The 24,627-nt window shown below is 42.9% G+C and overlaps 1 protein-coding gene across 1 annotated transcript in view; it reads left to right on the top strand.

Annotated features, from left to right (window-relative positions):
* AMBRA1 (autophagy and beclin 1 regulator 1) overlaps nt 1-24,627 on the top strand; it is a gene marked incomplete in the record, with an annotated part of 1,868,076 nt that overhangs the window by 902,388 nt on the left and 941,061 nt on the right. Inside the window, 1 exon segment of the mRNA XM_044082605.1 lies at nt 17,123-17,200. Coding sequence (XP_043938540.1) covers nt 17,123-17,200 — 78 coding nt within the window.

Below are 24,627 nucleotides of genomic sequence, written 5' to 3'. Positions count from 1 at the left end.
GATTCAATAGCCAAGCTTGCCACATCATTCTCCAATAACACTTCTATGCCACCATCTACCAACACCCTCAACTCTAGTCCCACTTTCAGCAACTCTACTCACCCCTCCTTTACCACTCAACCTGTCTCTCTGCACATCATAAAAAAATACTTTTACTAAAACCATGCTCTCATCCCCCAGGCAACCTTCCATCTAACTTTCTCAAGCTAGCTGCTGATGGTATAGCTCTTCCCATCACCATACTTAACCGTTCAGTCCAAAAATCATATGCACCTCTTCTCTGGAAGAAAGTGTTCATCATTCCCCACCACAAAGGAAGCAGCAATACTGAAATCTCCAACTTCTGTCCCATAGCCATCCTGTCCCCTATCTCAAAAGTCCTTGAAAAGTGCATACACTTTCAACTCCTTCCCTACCTTCTAGACAATCAACTTCTCTCCCCTACTCAACATGGATTTAGACCTGGCCATAGTACTAGCACTGCCCTTCTGTCCTTCCTTGACATCATCAACTGCGCCTGAGACTCTGACATCATCGTATCTACCCTTCTCCTAGACTTATCAAAGGCCTTCGATTCTGTTTTCCACAACCTTCTCTTGTCCAAACTCTCTCTTCTCAAACCCCCCCCCCCCATTAACTGGTTTTCCAGTTACCTTTCTAATAGACAACAAGCAGTCAAGTGGAACAGTAATCTCTTCCTTCCCTCACACTCCCAACAGGAGTGTGCCACACGGCTCAATACTAGGTTCATTACTTTTTAATATTTTCATTACTAGTTTTCATCAGTGCATTCCTATTACCAAACTTGTCCAATACGTGGACGATTCCACCATAATTTGATATGCTCAATCTCTTCCCCAAACTCATGCAACTAACACAAGATGCCTTCTCTTGTACCGAATCTTGGATGCTGAATAATTACCTTGCTGTCAATGCATCCATAACCATGATCTTAACCCCATCTAAAAACACCTATATCAATAAAAAATTCCTTTCCATAGTCCATCAGGATAAGATTCCCATTGAAGTAGTCTCACGTACAAAACTTCTAGGTGTCATCATTGATTAACATTAAAAGTTTGATATTCATATATAAACTAGTATTAAGAAAACACACCAAAAAGCTCAGAATGCCGTATCGTCACAGGCGTTATCCCACGCCCTCATCCAAACATATACTGTCCATCTCCTACATCATTCCATCTCTCTTGTTTGGAGCCCCTCTCCTCACCAACCTGCAATCCTTTCTAAAGTCAAAACTGTCATCCTGCTACAATAAAATCTCTGTTTGCTACCGGGACCAAATCCTCCTACCACCACTATGATGCACTCCAGTCTTTGAACTGGCTGGAACCCCCCCCGTCTGTTACATTCAACTGTTAACTGCTCTCATACTCATCTTCAAGCTCTCTAACTGCCCTTCCCTCTCCTTCATACTCACTTTACATCATCCTGACAGATTATTCGGGTCCAGAAATCAGAACCTACTTGAAATGTACAAACTCAATACACGTGCTCGTCTGTGAGATTCACTTCCTTCCCACATTCGAATCACCTAAGACCACTTCCCCTTCAAGACCATGCTCCATTCCCATCTCTCTCATGCTCTCAACTCACCTGTCTCCCTCTATTTCATTTCTGCTCCCGCATCCTTTTTTCTTTTTTCCTTTCTTAAAACTCACCCTACTGACTCCCTTCATTTTCTTTTTCCATTCCCTCCCCCTTTTTCCTTTCTCATAACTCAACTTGTTCACCTCTCACTGTTCTACTCTCCTCCTGTAATTCTTCCTTCCTCCCACCTTATGAAACTGCATATATGCCTGCAGTCCAAATTATACTTGTGTGCTCCAAATTACTTGTTCTAATTTTTCAATGCTTTGTTACATCACCTTGCTCAAATGTTATTTTTTCTTCTGTATTACTGTGTTTTAGTAGTTTTTGAAAATTATATTGTACTTGTTAACTTTGTTGATATTAGCTTTGTAATAATTGTATATGGAGTTTTTCTCCCCGGGCCTCCATTAAAAACGGGCTCTTTTTCGGCCCAGTGGATTTTCCAGTTAAATTGCAAATAAAAATGTTGCGTCTAAATGAAATCTTAAGATACTTCAGGAATTTGTCTTCCTTGGACCTGCACAGATGTTCATGTTACACTGCTGCAGTCACTACACTTGGGGTTATCCTGCCGTCAGGCGGTCCCGCAGTTGGCCAGAGTTCCAAAGTCTTGGTACGGCGTCGGTTGCTTTCGCCTCCTCCCTGACGTCAGTGTGACAGGGGTATATAAGATGCAGCTGATGCCATTTTCTTCAGTCTTTCTTGCCGTGCGGTGCCCGAAGCAGAAGCAGTTCGCAAGTGCTGGTCGGCCGACTCCTGAGATTTTCATTACGTTTCCAGAACCGAAGTCTTCAAAAAAAGCTAAGTACCCCATTGGGGAAACTTTTTCTTGCCTCAGACCGATGTCAGTAAAAGTTAATAACTGTATTTCTTGTAGGAAGCAAATACCTCATAAGGATTTCCACTCCTATTGTATTCCATGCCTAGGCCCTGACCATGACGTCACTGGTTGTCGGTTTTGTGCTAGGTTTAACAAGCGCACTATTAAACGTCTGTTTGATTTTGCCCGACATTATTTTGGTAGAAAATTCAATTACACCATGCCATCGTAAATTCTGACTACCGCAATGCATAAAAAATGCAAGGACAAGGACAGGCATCAGAGGCCAAAAACGGACGACGAGGCCTCTTCTAGCCCAGTCGCCGGTTCTCCGGTTTTCAGTGAGGCACTTACGCAGCCCCTGATGACCGCTTCCACAGAACCACAGACCACCTCTGACTCCCACGTGGAGCTGGCTGGTTCTTCAGACGCACTAGGCCTTCAGTTTACCAATCCAAAACCTACAGAGGAAACCGAAGTAGCTGAGCAATCCACAGCTACAGAGGGTGTTTTCAGACCTACCCAGTTAACTATTAAACCCTCTGTTAAGTCTAAGCCCCCCTTAAAGGCTAAGAAACAGACACAACTCTCTCCAGGACAGGCTTCCATGGCTAAGAAACAAATGCTAAAAATGGCCGAGGACCTAATCACCCTGATCAGGGGGTCCCATCCCTCTCCTGATAAAAGGCCCTGGCAGGATGCAGACTATGAATCTTCTGACCAGGTGTCCATTTCCTCTGACTCTTCCTCTGACCTAGGATATTCTTTACCATCTTATGAGGATTCTGATGCTGAGGAATCAATTCCATGAGCCTCTCCGCCTGAGGGTTACTCCTTTGGGGAGACCTTACATACCATGAGAGAGCATTTCCATTGGGAAGGCCAGGATTACTCAGAATCCAAGAAAAGACTCAGAGACTTCCTTTTATTATCCCAACACAGACCCCTTTCTATCCCACCAGTTTTAGACATTGTGGATGATGTGTACACTGAATCCAGTTTGAACCCTGACTCCTTACCCCCTGCCCCAGTTAAACCTGATAGCTATTAGAGTCCCTGACTCTCACAAATTTCTGTACAAAAGCCCTGTTGCTGACCCTGAAACTATTTCTCAGGGACCCAAAGGGATTTAAGGCTTCATCAGCAAAAAAAACCCCACTTCCCTCTTGACAGAGATTCCAGAGCATTAGACAGATGGGGAAATAAGGTATATACGTCTGCCACTTTAGCGATGAGAGCCTTGAATTGCCAGTTTCACATGCTAAAATATCAGCAATTTTTGATGTCTCAGTTGAAACAAAAGTTGCTTCCAGATTCAGATCCTCCTAACTTAAAAGAAATGCAGGATTTATTGCATACAGCTGAACAAGTAGGAAAACATACTTTGCAATGTAGGTTTGATTCCTTAAAGGCCTCCTGTAGAGCAGCAGTTACAGGCTCTGTCATTAGAAGGCATGCTTGGTTAAAAGAACATGCGCTACCAGATCATGTTAAGGTCAAACTATTGGATGCGCCTTTGCAGCGGGATGTGCTGTTTGGAGTTAAGGCAGAGGAGGTATTAAAGAAGATGGAGGATAAGGTAAAATCTATGCAAACAGTGAAAGATTTCTTACAGGTTCAGCCTCCTCGTTTTAGCAGAAATTGGCCAACAAAGAATTGGTCCTTTCCAATCACAGATAAACCTCAAAGGGGCAGATACAGACGTCCAGGAGGTAGAGGTCAGACGCAAGGCCCTTACAGGCCTCGACAATGGGGCACACCAGGCCAAAAAGAAGGTGAAGACGGGCCTCCACCTTATAAAAAACAGCCTCAATGACTTTCCACTACAGCTGCCAAACAGCTCTCTCTTGGCAGCCCCCGTAAGAGGAAAACTGGCACTTTTCTATCACAACTGGCATTGCCAAAGACAAATGGGTTCTCAACATTGTATCTCAAGGTTACAGGTTCCATTTCCACACCTTTCCAAGGATAAAAGGAATGCCAAGTCTGCCAACAAATCAATGGGCAGAGGCTCAAAAACAAATTACAGCACTCATGGACATGAGAGCTATTCAAAAGGTACCACCACAAGAACAAGGACAAGGATTTTACTCAAGATTCTTTCTGGTTTCCAGAAAGGACAAAGCCTGGAGACCCATTCTGGACCTTTCTACACTAAACACTTACTTACCTGGATGTTCTGAAATTCAAGATGTTGACACTACAGCAGCTTCTTTCCATGCTGGGCAAGAAAGCTTGGCTCGTGACTTTGGACCTCAAAGAGGCATACCTGCATGTCCCTAGCAGCCAAAATTGCAGAAGATACCTCAGATTTCTAGCTGGTTCAATGCACTATCAATTCTCTGCACTGCCCTTTGGCTTATCTACTGCGCCCAGGGTCTTCACAAAGTGCCTGGCACCAGTAATTGCATTTTGCAGGCAAGAAGGAATTTAAATTTATCCATACCTGGACGACTGCCTGATTCAAGCAGAGAGCAAGGACATTCTACTAAAGCATCTGGCATACGTAAAAAAAGTTAAGTTGCCTGGGGTACACAGTAAGTGAAAAGAAATCAAAACTAGTGCCCTTACAATAGATAATATTCCTGGGTGCCAGCTTGAACACAATGGCCCAGATGGCTTATCTCACGCCAGACAAGCAAGGACAAACTGACTCAATATTTTCAATTAATGGCAACAAACTCCCTGCAAGAAAAATTCTGCAGTTCTTGGGCTACATGGCATCTTGCATACTACTAATTCCATATGCCAGACTGCGTATGAGGAAACTACAATGGTACCTAAAGAGTGTATGGTCTCAAAACTGTCAAAGTTTGGAAACAGTTGTACCACTAATTCCTTGCCTACAACAGGAGTTTCGATGGTGGGCACAAGCTTGTCACCTCAACAAGGGACAGCCTTTCACTCAACCCACAGCCAGGCAAACACTGACAACAGATGCATCGGATTAGGCCTGGGGAGCACACATGGCAGGAAAATGTATCCAGGACGAGTGGCCCACAGAGCAAAAGACATCACCTCAATCAAAAAGTGATGCTAGCTGTACAAAATGCTATTATAGCTTTCAAGGACCTGATGCATCCAGGACAATTACTATTAAAGGCAGACAACACCACAGTTATGTGGTACATAAACAAGGGGGCACACACTCCTACCCCCTCTGCAGACAAGCCATGACATTGTGGAACACAGCTCTAAACTACCAAGTTCATTTGCAAGAACAGTTCCTGCCAGGAGAGAAAACACACTGGCAGACGACCTAAGCAGAAACATTATGGACCCACACGAATGGGAACTGAACCCACAAATATTCAGAATGATAACACAAAAATGGTGGAGCCCGGACATAGATCTGTTTGCTACCCCAAAGAACTGCCAATTACAGAAATTCTGCACAAGGAGCTACCATCCACAAGCATGGAAAGTGGATGCCCTCTCATTCAGCTGGAAAAAACTACAAGTATATGCTTTCTCCCCTTTACCTCTCCTTCCAAAGCTACTCATAAAAGCCAGGCAGGAAGAGCCAAAAATGATATTGATTGCACCAGACTGGCCACGCCAGCACTGGTACCCAGTCTTAAAGAACTTGACACAAGAACCACCCTGGATTTTTCCACTAATTTCATAGTTGCTGACTCAGCACAACAATCAGATACTTCACAGCCCGCTAAAGACCTTAAATCTAGCTGCATGGAACATACCTTAGTCAAGCAAGCAGTGCCTCTCTCCAAAGCTGTTATGGATGTCATTCTAGAGGCCAGAAGGCCTAGCACCAGGAAAGCATACTCAGACAAATGGAAGAGATTCTGTGCCTGGAACCAAGCACACAGCCTTGACCCTCTAGTCCCAAACATTCATCAGATACTGCAATACTTAACTGAGATGCTGGACAAGGGCCTCTCTTTTTCATCCATCAAGATCCATGCCTCAGCTATCTCTGCTCATTACAACACGGATCCACCATTTTTTTCTAATCCTTTGCTCAAACAATACCTCAGAGGGGCTAAAAACATAAGACTGCCCCGTAGAGCACCAACACCTACTTGGGACCTGAATTTTGTTTTGGAAAAATTAACTTTACCTCCTTTTGAGCCAGCTAACACAGCAGAATTAAAATACATCTCTTGGAAAACTGCTCTGCTACTGGCAATAACATCAGCATGAAGAGTTTCAGAATTACAGGCACTAATGGCAGTGGAACCTTTCCTCATCTTCCACCAGGACAGGGTGTCTTTAAGAACCAACCCTACGTTTATGCCAAAGGTGGTATCAAGTGTGGCTCTAAACCAAACTATTCACTTGCCAACTTTATCCAAAACCACCGAACAAAGGGGAGAGACCACTACATTCCTTGGACATTCATACAGTTACACTTCTACTTGGATAAAACCAAAGCTTTCAGAAAATCTGGGCAGTTATTGGTAGCATATGCTGCAGGAGCACAGGGAAAAGCCATTTCAAAGCAGACTATTTCAAAATGGATAGGACACTGTATATGTTTCTGCTATACCCACCATGGGAAACCTGTACCTAGCAGCATTAGATCTCACTCCACCAGGGCAACAGTCACTTCAACTGCCTACCTCAGAGGAGTACTTACCAAGGATATTTTGGAAGCAGCAACATGGGAGTTCTGTGCATACCTTCACCAAACATTACCATTTGCCTTTATACTCCAAATCCAGAGCTGGCTTTGCCACTGCTGTTCTGCAGGACCTTATAGCCATCCCTAATGTCTTATAGATCCAGCCTCGCTACCTCAGCTTTGGGATTCCATCCAAGTGTAATGACTGCAGCAGTGTAACACGATGAACATAGTACACTTTTGTACCTACCATAAATGTAGATGTTCGAGTGTAAACACTGCTGCAGTCCAGGCTACCCTCCCTCCTTCCCTCTTACTTTCTGGTATTTACCTAGGGCATATACCCTTTATTACCTATGGGGAGTATTTGCTGGTAACTAAAAATGGTTGTTTGCTTTTCTTTTGTATTTTTTACTAGCAATTTGTATTGCCTACCTATTTGGGGGCACCTGACATCTTGTGCAAGCAACACTGAAAAAAATGGCGACGACTGCATCTTATATACCCCTGTTGCACTGACGTCAGGGAGGAGGCGACAGCAACAGACGCCGGACCAAGACTTTGGAACTCTGGCAGACTGCGGCACCGCCTGACGGCAGGATAACCCAAGTGTAATGACTGCAGCAGTGTTTACACTCGAACATCTACATTTATGGTAGGTACAAAACTGTACTTTTTGCTTTGATCATCAGATGATTTGTTGCTAAGGGAAATGCACATAGCAAAGTAATCTGTAGTTCTTTATTGTCATCTACATCATTTGGGTCATAAAGTTATACTGGCAATAAAGATGAACATTTCTGCTGTAATGTATAGCTGCATTATTTCCCCATTTAAAGGTTGAAAACCTGCTGAAATTTTGCTTAGTTCTGAATGTTCTATATGCTTCTAAAATAACGCATTATCTAAACATCTGGGAGCACGTACAAAATAAAGTAGTTTTTGTAGTAAATAGAGAAAGTGGTATGTCAAAAGTTACTGAGCTAGATGCTGATAATGCAAATGCATTTCAGTTACGTTTTGAATGAAAAGACTGATTTTTTAAATTGGTTTTACTATGCAAAAGTATTTCCTTTGAGGAGCAAATATGCATTTCAAATTGTGTATTTTGCCCAGAGATCTTTTTAAAGAAAATTTGATCTATTTGTACTCAGGATTCAGTGACATATTGTTTAATTTATTTTAAATTGTTGCAAAAAGAAGTCCTGCATAATAGAAATTAACACTTTTGTTAAAAGATTATTCACAGTGACTAGATTTGAATTAGCTGTGGTTTTCTAAGGCAGTGACTATGATTGTAGTTGACAGAGTGACTATGATTGTAGTTGACAGAGGAGAAGAAAGGTGGAGAGTACCTGCAACAAGACCTGAAACTCAAATCCCATAAAAGGCTATGTTATTTTGCTTATTTATGAGCACTTCACCAAGCAGTGTTAACTAAATGTGCATCAGAGTTAGTTAAGGAAATTTGTACAGTTAGAGCATTATAATCTCATCAGCTTTGCCCTTACAGTGATTTATGGACAAGAGTAGCTTTCCAAGAATAAAAGATTGTCAACATGAATACCCTCACAAAGGGTGTTTGTCCAAATGAAGAGGTAAAGTCAGCAAGCAAAGGAGAGTAGTACTGGTGGAATTAAATTTGTCTCCATATAGCATACATGAATAAAACCAGAAGGTGTTTTTAGTACGTCTGTTATAAAAAAGGCTTTGGTGTATTATTAAACAGTAACAAGTTCAAATATACAGGATATGAAATATGATGAAATAATGGCCAGGGAATTTGAAACAAAATTAATAAAAGCTCCTAAATTGCAAACCCCCAGGCCCAGATGTAGTACCAAACTTCTGGCTAAAAGTATTAACATCTTTACATGAAGATTTAGCCCCTGAGTAAGAACTAATTCGCACCCCAAGCAGACACCATCCTGGTTAAGAACATGAAAAACTATTCCTTAAGAGTGAAACCTGCAAGCTATCCTACAAATTATAGACCAATAATGTGCCTTCTGATGTTGTGTGAACTGTATACTAGAGTTAATGCCAACAAAGTTTATAGTCATTTAGAAGAAAACTCATTCATGGCAATAGAGCAAAAGGGCAACAGACGAAAGTCATGTGGAGCAAAGGATCATTTGTTTAAATAGTCATAATAGAGAATTGTAAAAAGAGGAAGAATCTAAATGTGGCATGGATAGATTACCAAGAGTTTATTTGACAGCACCCCCCATTCATTGGTAAAGGAATGCATACAGATGTACAAGATAAATCCTACATTGATAAGTTGCCTTACAGTGACCATGAAACAAAGGCAAAGCACTTTGCTGCTAAGCCATGATAAAGACAAATTATTACTGCCCCAGAGATAAAAAGTTAGAGGGAGATATTCCAGGATTTCTTTATCACAGCTGCCCTTTTGTCTTGCCCTTAACCCATAAGCTGTCTACTTAATAGATTAGGTCATGGTCACAATTTGGCTCCCAGAAAACAAAATGTAATGACTTTTCATCCTGTTTTTGTGGATTATTTAAAACTGTATAGCTCATCTTATGAGAATTTGAAAGCAGAAGTGCAAGTGGTCAAAACTTTCTCAGATGTAAGAAGAATGTAGTTTGTTCTTGATGAATGTGCAAAAGCAACATTTAAAGTAGGAAAGCTACAGCACCAAAAACATCAGTCTGGGAGAGGAATATGATATAAAGGAACCTGAGTAGGAGACTGTATAAATATTTTGGAATTGATGAAGGATTGACAAACATGGACAAAACTCAGTAAGGAATATTTTAGAAGACCAAAATTAATGCTGGAAACAGTCCTGGTGTAAAGGAACTAAGTCCAAGCTGTAAACCACTTTGCATTTCCTGTTTTAACTTTTGGTTTTGGGGTGGTTGACTGGCCCCAAAACGTATTGAATCAGTTGGACATGAAAACAAGAAAAATGCTTCATGCTTATCAAATGATTTATAAAAATCGGTGTATATCAAGATGATATATTTCTTGTTCTGACGGAGGTAATTGGCCTTGTTGAAATTGATTAAATGTATAGCTCTGCAGCTGTAAAGCTGCATGCATATATGCAGACCTCACCAGATCCCAACATAGTGAAAGTTTTGAAACATGAAGAAAAGTTCTAAGATGACTTCCCTGCTTAGTTTAGCAGAAGCGTATCAGTGTCAGGCAAGAATGGAAATCGAACCAGAAGTAGACAAAAATCAGGCAGCAACTGAATGTGCCAAAAAACCCCAAAAAGGATCAGATGAGAAGGCAAGAAATAAAGAAAAATCACAAATATAATTTTAAGTACAGAAAACTCCTGGAATAGCCTCCTGTCAACAGGATGTGATGCAGGAGTAGTTAAGAAGAGACTAATTTAAACCAAAAGATAAAAGGTTAATATTGGCTGCCAAGATAGTGGACTTGCCTACATGTTGCTTTACAAAGTCCATTAAACATGTTGAAGAAACAGACAAATGCATGTTCTGTAAAACAGAGCTAGAAACAGTCACCCAGCTTGTTGATGCTTGTGATATGCTAATGACAGGTATAATAATGTGGTAAGACTGTTGCACTGGCGGTTGTGCAAACTTCACAATATTGATGTACCTGAGGAAACTCTGGAAACGTGAGCCACAAAGCATTATAGAGAATGATTAAGTTAATATCACATGGGATCTCCCATTACAGACGGTTCAAAAACATGAGAAAAATGAACAGAGTAGTTGATGAAAAGACAAAAATTAGCATTGATTATTGAAATGGCCTCACCCACTGATTGTAATGTCTTGTGTACAGAGAGAGATAACTTCATTAAACTCCTACACCTAGTGATAATGTGTTTGGTACAGAGAGAGAGAGAGTCATAAAATACCAGGATTTGCAGCCAGAAATGAGGGCAGTGTGGAAGGAGGATACCCAGACAGTTTCAAAATAGGAGCAGTGGGTCTCATGAAAAAGAATTTAGTCATATTTAGATAAACTACTGATACATGTAACTTTTCATACAGAGTTACATGCATTAGTAGTATAACTACTGATTGCAGGAGCGGTCAGATGTTCATCGTGTTTCACTGTTGCAGTCATGACTGTAGGGTTCTCCCCTGCCGGCAGGCAGTCCCCGGTCGGCCAGAATCCCAAAGTCTGGGTCCAGTGTCGGCTGTTCAACCATGCTTCCTGACGTCAGAGCGCCAGGAGTACAAAGCTGACAGCCGACGCCATGTTCTCCAGTCTTTCTTGCTGTGCGGTGATAGCAGTTCGCAAGTGCCGGTCGGCTGACTCCTGACAATCTTTTTTGAACAAAACTTCAGTCCGAAGATTTTATTCTCCTACTCAAGCTAAGTACCCCGTTGGGGAAACTTTTTTCTTGCTCCAGTCCGATGTCAGAAAAAGTTAATAACTGTATTTCATGTGGGAAGCAAATACCTCATAAGGATTTTCATTCTTACTGTATTCCTTGCCTAGGCCCTGACCACGACGTAGCTAGTTGTCGGTTTTGTGCTAGATTCAATCAACGTACTATTAAATGAAGGTACGATTTTGCATTTCATTACTTCGGTAGGCGTTATAATTACAAAATGTCATCTGATATGGTTCCAGCTACCGGAGTTCACAAACGACACAAGGACAAAGACAGGCCTCCGAGGTCCAAATCTGATGATATCGCACAAGCAGAGCCAGCTTCAGGTTCGGCCGTAGTCAGTGAGGTGCTTTTTCAGCCCCTATCGTCGGCCATTTCGGAACCGATGGCCAAAACGGACTCCCACGAGGAGCCATCTAGGCCTTTGAATATTTCAATTGCAGGACCTTCGGACAATGCTCCTTCGGATGGGTCCGGAGCAGCTGTGCAGGTACCGGCTTCCGAAGGGGTTTTCAGGCCTACTCAGCTTCTGATAAAGGCAAAGCCAAAGACAAAGGCAAATACTCCTTCCAAATCAAAGACTGCAACACAGGCCTCTTCTGATCTGGCTCCCAAGTCACAGAAACAGTTACTTAAGATGGCGGAGGATTTACTTACTATGATTAGGGGTTCTCATCCCCCTCCAGATAAAAGGCCAAGGCAGGAAGTTTATTATGACTCCTCTGATCAGGCTTCTGTTTCTTCAGTTTCTTCTTCTGACCAGGAATATTCTTTCCCTCCTTATGAGGATTCTGATGCTGAGGAATCCAATCCTTCAGCTTCTCCACCTGAGGATTTCTCTTTTGGGGAAACTTTGCATGAAATGAGGGAACATTTCCACTGGGAAGGACAGGAGTATTCGGAATCTAAGAAAAGACTAAGGGATTTTCTTCTTCTTCCCCAACATTAGACCCCTGGCTATTCCTCCTATTTTGGATATTGTGGATGATGTTTTTTCGGAGGCTAACTTAACCCCTGACTCTTTCCCTCCTGTTCCTGTTAAGCCTGACCAATATTACAGGGTTCCTGATTCCCACCAGTTTTTGTACAAGAACCCTACTGCCGACCCTGAAACCATTTCTCAGAGTCCTAAGGGAGTTAAGGCCGCTTCTGCAAAAAAAAAACATTCCCACTGAGAAAGATTCCAGGTCTTTAGAAAGATGGGGCAAAAAAGTGTACACTTCTGCTACTTTATCCATTAGGGCTTTAAACTGTCAGTTTCATATGCTGAAATACCAGCTATTTCTCCTGTCTGTTTTAAAACAAAAGCTTACTTCCATTTCCGCCTGTGCAGATGATAAGGAATTACATGACTTAATGCATGCCACTGAACAAGTTGGGAAGCATGGTTTATACTGTGGATTTGATGCATTGGAGACTTCTTGTAGGGCTGCTGCCTCTGGTACAGTCATTAGAAGGCATGCATGGTTAAAGGACCAAAATTTGCCTGATCAAGTAAAAACTAAATTATTGGATGCTCCTGTTCAGCATAATGTTTTGTTTGGATCTAAAGCTGAAGAGGTGATTAAAAAGATGGAGAACAAGGCGAAATCCATGCAAACTGTTAAAGATTTCTTACAAGTACAGCCTCCCAGATTTAGCAGGAATTGGCCTACTAAAAATTGGTCCTTTCCCAATACAGACAGGCCTCAGGGGGGTAGATACAGACGCTCCCGAGGAAGGCCTCAAGCACAAGCCTCTTACAGACCAAGACAGTGGACTGCTTCCACCCCTAGAGGGGGAGAGGACAGGTCGCAAACCCATAGGAAACAGACTCAATGAACTCCCTCTGTTGGGCTGCAGTAACTTCTTGCCTGGAAGCCCCTCTCGGAGGAAAACTTTCACTTTTTCACCAAAATTGGACTCGTATAACCCAAGACAAGTGGGTTCTGGATGTGGTTTTAAGAGGTTACAAATTCCATTTTCATACCCTATCAAGGCCAAGCGGATGGCCAGATCTTCCAAAACATCAATGGACAGAGGCCTTAAACCCAGGTGGAAGCTCTTTCGGCTATGAAAGCCATAGAACTAGTTCCGCTTTCAGAGATGGGACAAGGTTTTTACTCAAGGATCTTTCTAGTCCCCAGGAAGCAAAATTCATGGAGACCCATTCTGGATCTGTCAGTCTTGAACACTTTTCTAGAAATACCAAAATTCAAGATGCTTACTCTACAGCAGCTGTTTCCAATGCTTACCAAAAATGCATGGATGGTGACTTTGGATTTAAAAGAGGCATATTTACACATTCCCATCAGGCAGGAGTGCAGAAAATACCTCCGATTCAAGGCCGGGTCGAGGCATTATCAATTCTCTGCGCTGCCCTTTGGATTGTCTACTGCGCCCAGGGTCTTCACCAAGTGCCTGGCTCCAGTTGTAGCGTATTGCAGACTCAAGGGAATTCAAATTTACCCTTATCTGGACGATTGTCTTATTCAGGCAGACAGCAAGGATGTCTTACTCCAGCATCTAGAATTTGTTCAGAAAATTCTCAAGTTCCTGGGATTCACTGTCAACATAAAAAAGTCAAATTTGACTCCCTCGCAACAGATAACTTTTCTGGGTGCGCTTCTAAACACAACAACCCAGATGGCATTTCTGACATAAGAAAAACAATTACAAATGGCTTCAACTTTCAAAACCTTGGCAACTTTAACTTGGCTGTCTGCAAGGAAATTCCTGCAGGCTTTGGGTTACATGGCCTCCTGCATCCTTCTCGTACCATATGCAAGACTACATATGAGGAAAATGCAGTGGTACCTAAAAAGTGTATGGTCTCAGCATTGCCACAGTTTAGACATACTGATCTCCGTCCTGCCTTGTCTTCAAAAGGAATTCCTTTGGTGGTCCAAGGCATGTACTCTAAACCAAGGAGAAAACCCTTCTGTCTGCCTCCTGCCACTCAGATACTAACCACGGACGCCTCAGATTATGCATGGGGAGCCCATTTTCTGGGCAACTGTATGCAGGGCCTTTGGACAAAGGATCAGGAGCACCTACATATCAATTTAAAGGAAATGTTAGCCGTTCAGAAAGCTCTGTGGGCCTTCAGGAATTTTCTGCAACCAGGACAACTACTGATACGAACAGACAACACCACAGTTATGTGGTACATAAACAAGCAAGGGGGATCTCATTCCTACCCCCTATGCAGACTAGCCATGAATCTCTGGAACACAGCTCTAGCTTGCAATCTGGACCTTCAAGCTCAATTTCTACCAGGAAAGCAAAACTTCCTGGCAGACAGTCTGAGCAGAAACCTTTCTGATCCGCACGAGTGGATGCTGGACACCGAAATATTCAGGATGATAACAGCAGTCTGGGGATGTCCTCACATAGACCTCTTTGCATCCCATCTCAATCATCAACTACAGAATTTTTTCACCAGGACTTTCCACAAACAAGCTTGGCAAGTGGATGCCCTATCATTCAGTTTGAGAAACCTCTCGGGATATGCCTTTCCACCTCTTCCTCTTCTTCCATGGGTGTTATTAAAGATAAAACAGGACAGGCCCAAGATGATTATCTTGCTGGCCCCAAATTGGCCTAGACAGTTTTGGTATCCAACTCTGAAAAACCTATGTCGGGAGCCCCCTTGGGTTTTACTACGGACTCCGAACCTTCTGTCCCAACATCAGGGTCAGGTTCTTCACTCCCATGTCAGAACTCTCAGCCTGGCAGCCTGGTTAATCCAGGTTCTTTGATTCATTCTCTCCTACCCAAGCAGGTTATGGATGTAATTTTAGAAGCCAGACGTCCTATCACTAGAAAATCTTATGCAGGAAAATGGAAAAGATTTTGTTCCTGGATGCAGGCTCAGGATTCTGATCCTCTTCTTCCTAACATTCCTTTGATTTTACTTTATCTGACAGATCTCTTACATAAGGGTCTCTCTTTCTCTTCCATTAAGATTCATGCCTCTGCTATTTCTGCTCATTATAATACAGACCCTCCAATCTTTTCCCACCAGCTCATGAGACAGTTTCTCAGAGGAGCTAAGAACTTAAGGCCTCCTAGATCTCCTCCCATTCCTGCTTGGGATCTTAACTATGTTTTGGAAAAACTCACCTTACATCCTTTTGAGCCTGCTGCCTCTTCTGACATCAAGTTTTTATCTTGGAAAACAGCCATCCTGTTAGCTCTGACCTTTGCCAGGAGAGTTTCAGAGTTGCAAGCTCTTATGGCTGTGGAACCTTATATTATTTTATATCAAGGCAGGGTTTCTTTAAGGACTAATCCTACATTCATGCCTAAGGTGGTTTCCAAAGTGGCTTTAAATCAAACTATTCACTTGCCAACCTTTTTCCCCACTCCTTAAAATAAAGGGGAAAGGATCTTACATTCCTTGGATGTACACAGACAACTACGTTTTTACCTGGACAGAACCAAGGACATCAGAAAGTCAGAGCAATTGTTTGTTTCTTATGCTTCAAGTTCTCAAGGTAAAGCCATTTCAAAACAAATCATTTCTAATGGATTGCTCATGGTATTAGATTTTGTTATTCACACCATGAAAAGCAAATCCCAGGGAGTATACGGACTCATTCCACCAGAGCTGCTGCCACTTCAGCTGCCTTCCTCAGGGGAGTTCCTACCAAAGACATTTTGGGGGCTGCAACTTGGAGTTCAGTGCATACTTTTTTCAAAGCACTACAATCTACCTCTCTACTCTAAGTCTAGGGCAGGCTTTGCTTCTGCAGTCTTGCAGGGCCTTGTAGCCGCCCCTTCTACTTTATGACCACCTCCCTTTCACTCTGCTTTGGGATTCTACCCTACAGTCATGACTGCAACAGTGAAACACGAACATAGTACAGTTGTGTACACTTACCATAAATGTAGATGTTCGAGTGTTTTCACTGTTGCAGTCTGGGTTTCCCTCCCTCCTGTCCCCTCTTATTTTTACCTTTGTATGGTTTCCTTTCTCACCATTCTTTTGAGGTGCATTTGCAAAGGTTATGGGACCTTACTCATTTTGGAACTCCTGACATCTGGGGCAAGAAAGACTGGAGAACATGGCGTCGGCTGTCAGCTTTGTACTCCTGGCGCTCTGACGTCAGGAAGCATGGTTGAACAGCCGACGCCGGACCCAGACATTGGGATTCTGGCCGACCGGGGACTGCCTGCTGGCAGGGGAGAACCCTACAGTCATGACTGCAACAGTGAAGACACTCGAACATCTACATTTGTGGTAAGTGTACACAACTGTACTTTCTGGCCACATTGCGGGTACTGCAAAGAGCTCTTTTGGCTAACATTAAAGATTGACAGTACTAATTTCATGAACGTTAATCATACTTTGACTTTGGAATGGTGTCTATTTGCATTTTGGTATTGGGAACCCAAAAAAAAAAGACTTGGAGAAATTAAACGAGGCATTTAGATTTCCAAAAAGTTAGTAATGAGTAGTTATCGTGCTGCAGGCTGGTTTGGACTGTTTAGAACTTCATGTAATTCCTGGCCAGTAGTGTTCCTTTACATAAGAGACTGGGCATTGCTAGAAGCAGTGTGCAGATATGAGTGAGTAGGTGGGAGAAAATGACTTAATTTGAATTAAGAAGGTGAGGCAAGACTTGTTTAAAGAAAAAGATCATCCTTGGCGACGTTTACTGCTAAACCAGTATTCTGTTTGTTAATGTTATAAACTTGTTTGTAGAAGTTTAAAAAAGGAAATTTTGAAATATTTTCAAGTAAATGAGTATTGTGTGTTTTTCAGGGACAATGGTGAGAGATCTCGCAGACCTACCAGGAATGCCAGGATACCTGCACCTTCACTTGGGCGTTTTGTGCCAAGGTAAGAGAAAGTTGCTTTGCTTTCCCTACACACTAGTTGTGCACTGCTTTGGAGAGCTCCTTCCATCTGTTTGGTGCATGGGTGTGCTTATGTAGTAGTAGCAGTCGTACAATGCCTGGGAACATTGAAATGAAGAATGTTGCATTAGTAGTTGATCATTTTGGAAACTGAGTATTAATATTTCTCTGTAAGAATTCCACCATGGAATTGTGTTGCTGAGCATATTGTCTTGTAGAGTGCTTTGCTCTTAAGGTTTTGGAATGCCTTGCTTCCACTTGTCATTAATACCCTTGCCTTATTTGCAAACTCTTCTGAAAATTCCATGCATGTGGATTTTAACTATTGCAGGCTGAGATGACAGGATGTCGGAAGAAAGTAGCAGAAGTAGAAGGCAAGGAGCTCTTGCAAAGAGTTAATTGTAGATATTTTATTCATTACAGTTATGTTAACTGACATCCATTTTAGCTTGGATTGTCTTTCATTCAATTATGTTTTTTTTGATTTAGCAGGTTTTTATCTTGTGATACCATAATCTCATGTAAGAAATTGTATTAACACTTGAAATAGGTAGCTCAGTGGCTTATAGGGATAAAGCCTCGATAGCAGATTGGGAGGTAGCATTCCAGGGTATAAAGGGTAAGGACTGAGGTGCTGGCACCTTTTTGCCTGTCTGGGGAAGATTCGTGGCTGGGTAAGTCAGCAAGATGGATATGTGTTTACTTATATTTGTAGCTAGAATGGGAACATGTATGCGACAGTGGGGCAGTTTTAGAGGCTCAGCCTCTATGACACTGAAGTTAAACCCACCAGACCAAGCTGTCCTGCTGGCTGTCTGCCATCCCAGTTATATATTAGCTGTGGGATGAGGAACATATTAGCCAGTAGCTCAGGACTAGAAAAAGTTATAGTACAAATATTTGAATGAGAAATCAGACTGTTTAAAAAATGTTTTTCAATCTATTTTGTAGCTGGCAGCTAAGCCATCTCTCAGGCCAAGTTGTCCTTGGAGAAAGACCATCCAGAGGAAGTTAAGGATAACATTAAACATATCACATGTGGATGTGCACAGTTTACAGGAAAAGCTGATTTTAATGTGGTTTACTGGAGAAAGTGTTATTAGTGGCTTTTGTGATATTAACATCATTTATTAGTACACATCAGTAAGATATAAATAGTGTGGTATCACAAAATAAAATGTACATAGAAAACGATATTTAGTTTTCCAAAAATGTTCTAGCCATTAAATGCATACATTAAATAAAATTAGAGTATAGTTCCTGTAATTTTATCATATCTTTTCCAGATGTAGCTGTGAAGTCACCCAATAAGGTTGAAAGCTGAAGTAAGGGTTATACATCTTTACAGTAAAAGTTTTGTAGTAAATTAAAAAAAACTTTTCAGATTATCCTTTTTATCCAACCCAGGCTTTATAACAGCTTTACCTTTATTATCAACTGTGCTATTAGGTCTCAAATATTAAATGAATAAAGTTCTGCCCTTTGCTTTCCTTCAGTAGTGACAGTCATCCTTTTTAATATAGTCATATCGTACTATCGATAAAATGAAAGTTGGGTGTGGCAAATTCAGTTTTAAGCAAGAATCAGTACATCTGTAAATGATCGTGTTTATTTTAAAAAGTTTTTTATTTAAATAATTTGTTTAACTGTTGTAGGCTACACACTAAAGTGCGATAGCCTTTTCTAATCGTTTGTAGTCATTTAAAGATGTTTTAAGTGTATTTTTTTTTTACTGTTTTTGCCTTATCTTTTAAAAAAAACAAAAACAAAAAAGTTCCTTGTTTCCCGCCTTTCTAAGTTAGTATAGTCCAGTTTTCAGGCTAGTGCTGAATTCAGGGCTGTGATACTAGTTTCTGAGTTTGCCCATACCTTACTTGGATAGAAGGAAGTTTCTCTGTTCACCTGTGAGAGGGGAGCTTTGAGCAACCTATCTGTCCCTTGAATAGTTGTTCCAGCCCAGAAGTTAGTAGTTTATTGGCCATTTTGGGCTAATTTCTCTCTCTTCCATTTCCTTACTGTAAAAACCGCTTTTGCACGGTTCTGCGTACCAGGCAGTGCCAGTTAGCTACAGTTAAATTATTCCTGGCTCCGTTAAGTTTCCTCTTCAGTTTTTCCCTTGTAACTAGTCTAACTCTCAACCTAAGCACTCAAAAAGCATCTTACAGCCCAGCACTTGCTCAGACCTAATAGCAAGTACTAATATACCCTGACACTAATTGCCCAGTAGCCACTAGAGCAAGGCTCTTTATTCACCCCTCACCAACCAAGCGACTAAGCAGCTCACCTTACTATTCAGGCATGACCAAAGATCAGCTTCAGGTGCACTCTCCAGTCCAGCTGGTGAATCTGGGTATCCTGAGGCAATGTTAAAACTGCCTCATGTACACAGACAACCCTCTCCTCCTACCACAAAACACTAACATATGCGAAAGATGCAATTATACAGCCAAACTGGAAGGTAAGCTGTTTCCACCCAAGACTGGAACAGACAGTCAAGAGGAGAAGGTTAACTCTTGCACCACACTTCCAGCTGCACACACACCTACTAAAACAGCACTGGCAAAACACACACAGACACAGACACAGACGCACACAAAATCATACTCAGAGGTTCCAAATAAAAACATGCAAAAGCATCAGAGACCTCCAAAGCAGGCACCCAAACAGCCTGCTCCTCCCGTCACAAACCAGGCAACACAAAATCAGTCTGCCGCACAATCACAGCCCTTAAGGCGAAATAACATGCCTAACACACTAGTAATAGCTGACTCTATAGTCAGGCACACTGACATACCACTCACTAGGCTGGACAAGCAGAGGGTTACTGTTAGCTGCCTGTCGGGAGCCAGAATCCACCGCATAACACAAGCAACTCAGGTCACTCCAGAACAAGTACAACTATGACTCTGTCATTGTTCATGTTGGCGTGAATGACCTGAGATGTACCTCCCTGGACTACATGAAAAGAGACATGGAAGAGCTCCCTGATCATGTAGCCCAGGCTGGTATGACCCCTGAGCAGCATCCTGCCCTCACCAAGAATGATACCTCAGTATAAAGAAAAAATTTCAACAGTTGGCTAAGCTTCTGGTGTCATACAAAGGGGATCCAGTGTCTGTCAGCCTGGCCAACATGCTCAACAAGCCGCGTTACATTGCAAGAGACTGCTTGCACCTGTCACCCCTAGGCTTTCGAATACTGACCAAGGCTCTTGCTGTCCCCATAGTGCCTTTTTTAGGCAAGGCTCAAAATTCAAACCCATCTCCGTAGACAACACAACAAAAAGCGGAGGGTTATGCTACTCAACGCCAGGAGTTTAAATCTCAAAATGCACACGTTTGAAGCACTTGTCAGTATGGAGAACGTCGACATCTGTGCAGTAACTGAAACCTGGATCAAGGCTCCAGAAAGCACCCCAGCACTACTGGGCTACAAGTCATACTACATGATGTCCTTCAAGGATGCATCTGCAGTCCTAACATATGGGTTGTCCTGCCTCAGGCAGCCCTTCAGTCGGCCGGATTCCAAAGTCTGGGTCTGGCCTCGGCTGATGTCGCACTTCACCCGACGTCATAGCTGCTGTGTATTGGGTATAAAGGCATCAGCCGACGCCATTTTCTTCAGTCTTTCTTGCCGCGTGGTGCCCGAAGCAGAAGCTGTTCGCAAGTGCCGGTCGGTCAGATCCAGAGATTTCTACTACCGAAGACTTCTAAAAAGCTAAGTACCCCATTGGGGACTCTTTCTTGCCTCAGCCGATGTCAGAAAAAGTAAATAATTGTTTAACTTGTGGGAAACAAATACCTCATAAGGATTTCCACTCATACTGCTTTTCTTGCTTAGGCCCAGACCACGACGTATCAGCTTGTCTAGCCTGTGCTTCCTTCAACCGACGGACGCTTAGACGTCGGTCGGAGTTTGCAGAGGAGTTTCTGGTCCCGATTTTGCATACAAAATGCCGTCGGAGACTCCGACTTCACAATTAGCTAAAAAGCGTAAGGAAAAGGACTGACACTCGCGGTCCGCGGTTTCGGCTGAAACCACGGTTAAGCCAACCGCGAGTGTCTCGGTTTCGGCTGAAACAGAGTCCTCGGTTCTTCCTTCGGCCGAAAGCATGTCTCCGATAGCCGAGGCCTCACAGATCATGGCTGAATCTGCTTCCGAAATTACTCCCAAATGCTCAGCCTGGCTGAAGATCTAATTTCTTTGATCAGGGGATCCCAGCCTCATCCAGACAGGGCCTCTCAACCCCCTCCAGAGAAGAGGCCTAGAACTGAGCCCCCGGATCCTGTTTCTACTGACTATTCCTCGGATGACTCAGATAACTCAGACCCTCCGGAAGGCCCATATTCTCCTTATGAAGATTCTGATGCAGAAGACTCCATTCCTTCTGCCTCCCCTCCTGAAGAATTTTCTTTTGGGGAAACCTTGCATGCTATGAGAGAACATTTTCAATGGCAGGGCCAGGATTTTTCAGATACAAGGAAAAGGCTAAGGACCTTTTTACATTTACCACAGCATAGGCCTTTAGCCATTCCTCCAGTACTAACAGTTGTTGATGATGCATATAATGATGCCTGTACTGCCCCTGATTCTCTCCCCCCGGCCCCTGCCAAACCCGACAGATATTACAGGGTCCCGGACACTCACTTCCATTTGTGTAAGGCTCCTATTGCAGATCCTGAAACCATTTCACAGGGCCCCAAAGCTGTAGCAGCTGCCTCTGCCAAAAACCCCCTCCCCTCTGAAAGAGAATCTAGAGCATTAGAGAGATGGGGTAAGAAAGTTTATACTTCTGCTACTCTTTCGGCCAGGGCTTTAAACTGTCAATTTCACATGATTCAGTACCAGGAATTTTTGTTAGACCAGCTAAATAAAAAACTGTCTTCTCCTGAACCTATAGACCGTAAGTCCCTTCAGGATTTGGTACATAACACTCAGCAGGTCAGTAACCATTCCTTAAAATGTGGCTATGATGCACTGGAGGCTTCCTTTAGATCAGCTATGACTGGAACAGTGATTAGAAGGCATGCCTGGTTAAAAGAGCAATCCTTACCAGACCATGTTAAGTCAAAGCTCCTAGATGCTCCTATGGAGAAACAAAGTTTGTTTTGCTCCCCTGCACAGCAGGTGCTAAAGAAGGTGGAAGAAAAAGCAAAATCTGTCCAAACAGTTAAGGATTTCTTACAGGTCCAACCTCCGAGGTTTAGTAGAAATTGGCCTTCGAAGAATTGGTCCTTTCCAGACACCTCCAGAGCACAGAGAGGCAGAAATAGGCGCCCAAGAGGCAGAGGTCAATCCAGGGGTGCCTACAGGGGACGTCAGTGGCAGCCTAACAAACAGAGAAGTACTGCCACAGATTCAGCTACAACCACTTCCACAGGACAGACACAATGACTTGGCTCTGATGCCGCCTACCAGGGAGCAACTGGAAGCACCCTTGGGCGGAAAGCTAGCCTTATTTTCCGTAAACTGGCATTACATTACAGGAGACAAATGGATTTTACAGACAATAGACAAAGGCTACAGGTTTCACTTCCACACCCTACCAAAAAAGAGAGGAATGCCAAACCTACCACCAAGCCAAAAAACAAACGCTCTAAGACAAATCAACCACCTACTAAGGATGAGAGCTATAGAAAAGGTACCGCCTGTGGAACAAGGACAAGGATTTTACTCCAGAGTTTTCCTTGTACCAAGAAAAGAAAATCAATGGAGGCCTATTCTCGACCTGTCCGCTCTGAACACATATCTCATTGTCCCAAAATTCAAAATGCTGACCCTACAGCAACTTCTTCCCATGCTGGGCAAGGAGTCTTGGCTGGTAACTCTAGATCTCAAGGAGGCATACCTGCACGTCCCTATACGACCAGATTGCAGAAGACACCTCAGATTTCTTGCAGGATCAGAGCATTATCAATTCTCAGCATTGCCCTTTGGCTTATCTACTGCGCCCAGAGTATTCACGAAATGCCTGGCATCAGTAATTGCTCATTGCAGGCTTCAGGGAATTCAGATTTACCCATACCTGGACGACTGCCTAATACAAGCGGACAACAAGACCAAATTAACAAAAGATTTGGAAAAGATTATACAACTGCTGCAAGCCTTGGGATACACAGTCAACATGAAAAAGTCAAGGCTGGTGCCATCCCAAAGGATAACATTCTTGGGTGCAGAACTGGACACATCAAATCAGATGGCATTTCTCACAGAAGAAAAACAAAAGCAACTACCACTCTATTTCATGGCATTAACAACACAGACCCAGCTTACCGCAAGGAAAGTCCTGCAAGCCCTGGGTTACATGGCATCCTGCATAATATTGATTCCGCATGCCAGGCTGCATATGAGAAAGTTGCAATGGTACCTAAGGAATGTATGGTCTCAACACAAGCACAGTCTAGAAGCCCAGATTCCAATAATTCCATGCTTGAAGCAAGAATTCCTATGGTGGGCTCAGGCCTGTCAGTTAAACAGAGGATTGCCTTTCCACAAACCTCATCCAAGCCAGACCATCACCACGGACGCCTCAGACCTAGGCTGGGGGGCGCACATGGTGGACAAGTGTATACAAGGCCTATGGAAACAAGACCAGCTGAATCTGCACATAAATCAAAAGGAGATGCTGGCAGTGAAACATGCAATCCAGGCATTCAGACCATTTCTTCAACAAGGTCACTTGCTGATAAGGACGGACAACACCACAGTCATGTGGTACATCAACAAACAGGGAGGTACACACTCATATCCTCTATGCCGGATGGCAGTGGACCTGTGGAATGTGGCCCTGAACCTCAACATTCAACTCCAGGCCAAATTTGTTCCAGGAAAAGAAAATTCACTAGCAGATACCTTAAGCAGAACTACCTCGGATGCTCACGAATGGATGCTGCATCCAGATATCTTCAAAACCATTACAAAGAAATGGGGACTACCAGAAATAGACCTGTTCGCATCCCCACACAACCACCAATTGAAGAAATTCTGCACAAGAACATACCACCCACTTGCTTGGAAGGTGGACTCCCTATCCTTCAGTTGGGAAAACCTGACAGCATATGCATTCCCACCTCTTCCTTTGATGTACAAAGTCCTACTGAAGATCAAAGAAGATCACCCAAGGATAATCCTGATAGCTCCAGACTGGCCGAGGCAACATTGGTACCCGCTACTGAGGAGTATGTCACGGACACACGCATGGCCTCTACCTCTGTGTCCTTTACTTCTAACACAGAACAACTTCAAGATCCTACATCCAAACTTGAAAACACTACAGCTAGCTGCTTGGAATATTACATAAAACAAAATAACCCAGATTTACCTCGGAGGGTTAAAGACATTATCCTGGAGGCTCGCAGACCCTCCACAAGGAAAACTTATTCAGCCAAATGGAAAAGATACCTCATTTGG

This window comes from Protopterus annectens, chromosome 9.part0 (genome assembly GCF_019279795.1).
Source record: "Protopterus annectens isolate FY-2018-M chromosome 9.part0, PAN1.0, whole genome shotgun sequence".
In the NCBI taxonomy this organism is placed as follows: Eukaryota; Metazoa; Chordata; order Ceratodontiformes; family Protopteridae; genus Protopterus; species Protopterus annectens.
Note: the sequence above shows the minus strand (reverse complement) of the source record. Positions and strands in the feature narration are given on the sequence as shown.